Genomic DNA, 6,999 nt, shown 5'->3' with positions numbered 1-6,999 from the left:
CCAATAGTGTTAAGGAAATCTGCAACTCTTGTGATTTCCCAGTCATTTACTTGTCTTCTGAAACTGATTTCCCACCCATCAGGTGTCCACATTCCTGCAATTGTTCTTTGCTGATTTAACATTAAGTTGTGGATATCTGGGTAGATATTCCTCAGAATCCCCATCTCATGCCAGTCATCTCCCCAGAAGCTTGTCTTTTCCCCATTTCTAACCTTAACCTTGGTTTTGATCTTGAAATCATCCCACAAGGCCCTTACAGATCTCCACTGATTCACTCCATATGGGGAAAATACTTCCTTTGTCATCCGCCAATTTTCTTCTTCATACTTGGCTTTGATGACTTTCCCCATAACGGATGTTTGTCGTTAGCATATTTCCACAACCATTTCATTTTGAGGGCCTTGCTATGATTCTGCAGATTTTTAATACCCAAACCCCCATACCTTTTTTCTATTATCAGATCATTCCACTTTACCAAATTGTAACCTTTCCTGTCCTTGTTTCCCTGCCATAGGAACTTCCTTCTGATTCTGTCCAATCTGTCTGTGACCCCTACTGGAATGGGAAATAAAGACATCATGTAAGTAGGCATGGCATCCAAGAGACAAGTATTGTCCCTTCCATCTAGCCAGTTTCTTCTCACACTTTTCTATTACACTGCTCCAGATCTCTTTAGACATTGATTTAGCACCCAACGGCATCCCAAGGTATGTAGTTGGGAGATCCCCAACTTGTCCACCTAGGATTATGTTTAGTGCCTCCATGTTATGTACTTCATTAATGGGATAAAGAAAACTCTTTCTCCAATTAATATGCAACCCAGAGATTCCTTCAAACAAGACCAATATTACTCCCAGATATCTGAGTTGTTCTTCTTCTACCCCACAAAAGATGAGTGTGTCATCTGCATATTGCAATTGAGTCACCTCTAAACTTTCCCTTCCATCGTTGGCTACATCAAAACCTCTCAACCAGCCATTTGTGCTAGCTGTCTTGAGCATGTTGTTAAGTCCCTCCATCACTAGCAAAAACAGGAAAGGGGACAGAGGTTCCCCTGCCTGAGGCCTCTTTGAGCTCCTTAACCTTTATAATTATTAGTCTTGGACTAAACATGTATATATTTGTATGTTTTCTCCATTTGCGCCTTTTCTCAATAAAATCCACGCTTTATTTGTGCTTTGCGCTTAAAGCCCCAACAAACCTTAGAGTTTTTTTGCGCTTTTCGCTTTTGATAACACTGCCTACCACTCCTTCTCAAAGAGAGTTATCAACACTCTCAAATATTTCTTAGCCAAGCGTTAATCCTGGTCCTGTTTTGGTGGTTTCTTAAGACAATCTGACCTTTTGACTATCTCTCCTTGGGGTCGTTTATCCCTTCTTGACAATATCTCTATAACTGCTCTGTTTGTTTTTGCTGGATTAAGGGATGTTTGTCCCTCCTGTAACTATGATGTGTGTACATCCTAGTTATTTACCAAGGTCTATTACTTGGTTGTCTATGCTTGCATTTCTATTGTTTGATTGCCTCTTTCATTTCTTTTTGATATAATGTCAAAGGGGAATATGGACCAAGACAGACAATAAGCCATAAGAATCAGCACACACTAATAGGCCCACATTAAGGGGGAGACTCCATTACGAGAGGATGCACACTCTAAGGGGGGCAGTTTTGCTTTCACTCATCAGAGAAGTAAACTGCCTCTGACTTCTGATTGTCATCACCAAGAAGGGGGAGATTGTTAGCCCTTAACCTGCCTAATAAGTTCTAATGATGACACTGACTGAATGCTTATTATGCAGGAAAAATGAAAGGGAAGCCAACACTAACACACCAAGAAAAGCAGCATTACAAATATGGAAGGAAAGGTCACCTTGACAGAAATACGCACAAGGAAAGAGGACAAACAAGGGAAATCAATATTCCTGTAATTGGAGGAAATATACAAGCAAGACCGAAGCACGCACAAGTCAAGAACCTAGCCCAAAATTAGGGAAGAGCTATACATTGAAAGAAGTCAGTAGACACAGAGGACAGAAATACGTACAATGAAAGAGGACAAACAAGGCAAATCAATCTTCCTGTGATTGAGAAAATACAAGGAAGACCGGAGAACACACAAGGAAAGAAGACAGATAGGAGAACGCAATCAAGGCAAATTAATATACCCTTGATTGAAGGAAACTCCCTTGGGTTAACTTAAGAGTCGGTCGCTGAATATCAAAGGATTGATTCAGCAAATCAATCCCAGCAAAAATCAACATCAAAGTAATGATTCTCCAAGAGAAAGAATTGATTCTTAATCATATCATCTTAAGAGCAACAGTCATGAAACAGCCAAGCAAGTTAAAAGAGGATCAAGATCGAAGAAGAAAGATGTGCAACTTCACTTGAACAAGAACACTATTCACTCTTTCATCTTACAAAAAGCACTATAATCATCATAGTCTACTAGTAAAAAGAAAAGAAAAAAATATTAGAAAGCTATACAATTACAGGTTGTGACCACAAAAGAGATCTGGAATTATCCAGATGTAAGAAACTCTTCAAAGTTCACCACAATACAATCTGTTTAATCAAGTTCATTCAAAAGATCTAAAGGAAACCCTTGAACCCACAGAGGACAGACTAGGCACCATATTGGTGATCCGAACCAATATAAAATCAATTACTCTTTTTGTTTCCTTACTTACTCCATGTTATATCTGTTTTATCTGTAACTTGCACGTGAGTCAACTTGCATATATCAATAGTCAACTGATACTTTATAACCTTAGAAAATATTTCAGTACACCCCACCCCCCACCCCCGGAGTTTCAGTATTGAATGAGAAATTAGTTATAATAATGTAACCTTGGGATATAGGTATCACTTTCATCCAATTCAATTTGAATTAGTTTGATCTTTAGATGATTTGTGAAACACCATTGACCTACATTAAATTATTTGATGGACTTTGAGATATTGATTATTTCATTCAAGTAAGTAAAATTGTAAATAAGGGATTCTCTTTTTTAACCTTTATTTGATATGCTAAACCCACCACCCAGCCTCCCTACCTATGAGTCAAGAATGGCCATTTCCCACTATGCTCTCTTGGTCAGTTGAACCCTCAACCTCTAATATTAGATGTGGATTTTCACTAGGCTATCCCACTAAAACAAAGGATACCTTTTTATTCTTTGGATGCTAGGAAGAGTAAAAGTGGGATAATAAGTGGTGACTTAATCATTTCAGAAAGTGGACATTGATCTGGCATGGGTCGCATGGCCTAGTATGGACAGCATGGTATTCGACAATAAAAGAGTATTAACATCTTATATTAGTTTGGAATTTCAAGAGATCTTATCAAGAAAAATGAGACAAAAGTACAAAAGAAAAAGTGGTGAAAGAGAATGAATACAATGGGAATAAAGTAATTCATTATATTTCCTGTCTAGACAAAATGATCTCCATAGTAAATACAATGCTTGACAAAATGATCTCCATAGTAAATACAATGCTTATTTCTGTAGGGTGTCTGTCAAACATACTTTTTACAGTGAAATCACTTTAGTATGATATATGCTTCTATATATCTCAACATCAAGGCTGCGATATGTTAAATTATCACCTCTTGGCTAAGGAAGCAAATATTGGAGATGCCAAAAGAAGCCCAACCATGAAAGCAGATGATATGACACCATCCTGAAAATTGTTCAAATCAAAATCACCCCTGCAAAAACACACAAAATGAAGCTCAAATGTTTAGCTCTTTTCTATTTTTGGTGTAAACATGAATATCCTCATGAAGATGAGGATATCCCTAGTATGTTAGAGTCCTTAAGGAGTTCATAGGAAAACAACATCACTTTTGTATTTTTGATTGTAAGTATTACTGGAATATGTCCTGAGTATTCCTGTGTTTATAATACAAATTACCTTTTCAAAAAAAAAAAAAAACACAAAATAAGATGAACTTGGAGCATAGTTGTTATTGATGCATTTGTCGGGAAACAATATTCCAGACACAAGAATGATTAATATTTCCAAATTATAGTTTTAGTTGTTTTAGTCAAACAGAACTTCCCTGAGTGAATTAGGATACTTATTATTTTAGTTTTATAGGACTTTTGTTATTTCTAATTTATTAGGACTCTAGCTATTGTAAACCTCTATTTAAGAGAGTTGACATTATTAATAAAATAAGTTGGATTTTATCAAGTTTCTGAGATTCCGAACTTTCTCAAACAAGTTTCCATGTCTGCAATTCCCTGAATGAATTGCAAATTTCAGCAATCATAGCCAAGTCAAGGAACAAGAACAAGGACTTAGACCTGACTTTTCAGTTAATCATCCAGCGACTCGATGGTGATATGAACCGATGAGATTTTCACGCATGTCCAAACAGTGATTTCATTTCATGGCATGTCCAAACGCCTACTTAATGGCTATTCTAACCATTAAATTTCACAGGGAAAAGTCATTATTAGGGTAGGTATAAGTACATCATAGAGAAAACGCAAAATTGGACTCTTGGATATAATAACTAGTCAATCATCAAGAAGGAAAAATTAGAAAGCAAAATACTAAACATTGTCCAGGAAGGAAAACTTAGAGAGTGAAACATCAATCACTACAACTTCCCCATATAATCAATCACTTGAGAACGAAGCAGACTTGTACTGAAACATTAAGATTAAGTAATCAACAAAATACTTACTGGATTCCACTGCCAGAAGAGCAAGTACCGCTCTTAGTACACTCACTGCGCTTCCCATTAACACCGTTGCTCGCTATAGCACCGCGATCCACATAATTTAGCAAGTTGATTATACAGAATATGGCTAGTAACCTGACAATTCACAGCAGACAGATCATAAGCAAATATAAAGACAAAGTGATAGCTAAAATTAGAGTTATAAAATGGATTGTAATAGACACTCCAGAGTCGAAGAGCCTGGTGTTTCAAGTCAAAAAACACATCAGACACTGCTTCAAATAAAACTTCTTTCATTAAGCCTACAAGTTTCATTAGGATAAAGTAATACAAACTACCAATGACCTGCCGTATTTTCTAGGTTACTAATTTACACATTATAGAAATTGGTTCTTAAGTAACCTTACAGCTAAAAGTATCTTACAAATTAAACCCTAACAAAACTAATCTAGTGGATATTCTATTATCCATTCTGGGATTAGTTTATATGGAGTAACATGATCACTGAGGATTCATAAAGCCGGCCCCAACTTGTTGGGACTGAGGAGTGATTGTTGTGGTTGTCGTTTTCCTATTACCCGCACAATATGTATCATGAACTTTTGGTAGCTGAAAATGACAATAAAAACAACCCTACTTTTTCTTGCAAAATTCTTCAGGTTCCATAAATAAAACAGGAGAAAAGAAAAATTACAACCCAAAGTAAAAATGCCAATTAGAGTCATCATACTAATAAGGTCAGAAGCAAGTTCTCTGCTATTCCCAGGTTTTAAATAAGAAGAAGACATATACATCTTCAAAACCTGTTAATCAGAATCAAGAAAAGGGCACTTGCTTACTAATCGAAATAACAAACTAACCCCATGAATCTTGGTCTCTCCCTTCATGTGCTTGGACTGTAAACCAAAAGCCTCAAAAAAAAAAAAAACTGCAATACATAGGCAACCCACATGGCAAAGAGAGAAAACTCGTATTCTTTATAGTAAACTTGGAATTTTTCGCAATAATACCTTTTGGCAGTGAACCAGGAAGGTTGTGGAGCTAACGTTGATGAAATTGAATCTCTGATCATGTCTGTTTTGCAGGAACAGCCACTGATGATGGGTTTGGCTTCGAGTCAAATTTAGTGGTTGGATCATCTAAATGCTTTGGAATTGACTCTTTCGAGGAAAAGGCATTATTTTGAACTTTGGCTCAAAATGATCCTGCTTCTTATACAAGAAGCACTAATAGTCCACAATTTTGATAAAGTGGTACGTTTACAGTCCAACCACAAATATCCCTTTTTCTTTTTAACTGAGGAAACTCAACTCACAGTATTCTCTCTTTTGAAGCAAATAAAATAGTAATCTTATCTTTAAGCAAAAAAAAAAGGTCAATCAGTCATATTATATGTTTTTTTTGTTGTAAATAAGTCGCAGACTCCATTCTTTATTTCTATTATTTTCCTTTTCTATTATATAGAAGATAGAGTTTCAACATGTATGTATTTGTCATTAAATTAAAAAATAAGGACATTTTGGTCATTTAACTCTCAAGTTGATATGTATTTTAGGTTATATACGTGTCTTACCCTTTACTTTTGAGTAGACACATAGTAAGTGTTAAATAGACGCATAGCAATTTTAGGTATAACTTTTAAAAAATGTCTCTCGGAAGGTCTATTAAAAGTGCTTCTTCTTCTTCTTCTTTAGCGGCAATAACTTCCGCCGCTATAAACTATACCAGACAATGTTCTTTAGCCGGCAATGCCAAGGTCGGCAAAGGATTTTGGCTACTAAAGCCAATTCCTAACGGCTAACTATGGTCTTTTAGCGTCCATTATTTTAGTCGATAAATTCAAATAAATCACCTCTAAAAGTTATTAGTTTTAGCGGCAATTTTTTTATGGTAATAAATAGCTACAATATCCCTTTAAAAAAACATCTTAGTTTTCCCTTTTAGGGTCCATTTTTATGACAAATAAATTAAATTAATTGCCACTAATAGTTGAAATCATTAATGGCAATTATTTGAAGGGAACACTAAAGTCTAAAATATTTCCTCTGAAAACTTTTAAATGTAACCCTTTAGTGTCCTCTTTTATGGCTAATAAATTAAATTAAATTTGACGCTAATATCATTACCTTTAATACCAAGGTTTTACGAAGAGGGCCTACGGTCCATGAAAATTTCTACCGCCCATAGGACCCATCTGTAGGACTCTCTGCACTTAAAAAATTTCCAGATTTTTCTTTATATTCTGCACATGTAGCAAACATTAGGCCTTTCTTTTACATTTTTTGACACTATTTTGACATGG

General features: G+C 35.7%; 1 protein-coding gene across 2 annotated transcripts in view; it reads right to left on the bottom strand.

The window, feature by feature from the left end:
* LOC102595560 (probable sphingolipid transporter spinster homolog 2) overlaps positions 1-5,922 on the bottom strand; it is a 21,598-nt gene extending 15,676 nt beyond the window's left edge. The window contains exons 1-4 of one of the 2 annotated variants that reach the window (XM_015310782.1): positions 5,708-5,922; positions 5,558-5,593; positions 4,701-4,832; positions 3,612-3,713 (exon numbers count right to left, since the gene is read on the bottom strand). In XM_015310782.1, the coding sequence (XP_015166268.1) occupies positions 3,612-3,713; positions 4,701-4,832; positions 5,558-5,562 (239 nt within the window). In that variant the 5' untranslated portion in view covers positions 5,563-5,593; positions 5,708-5,922. The remainder of the gene's footprint in view (positions 1-3,611; positions 3,714-4,700; positions 4,833-5,557; positions 5,594-5,707) is intronic. The other variant, XM_015310781.1, reaches the window with a different exon arrangement.
* Positions 5,923-6,999: the final 1,077 nt, after the last annotated feature.

Source organism: Solanum tuberosum, unplaced genomic scaffold, assembly GCF_000226075.1.
Source record: "Solanum tuberosum cultivar DM 1-3 516 R44 unplaced genomic scaffold, SolTub_3.0 scf00137, whole genome shotgun sequence".
Taxonomy (NCBI): Eukaryota; Viridiplantae; Streptophyta; class Magnoliopsida; order Solanales; family Solanaceae; genus Solanum; species Solanum tuberosum.
Note: the sequence above shows the minus strand (reverse complement) of the source record. Positions and strands in the feature narration are given on the sequence as shown.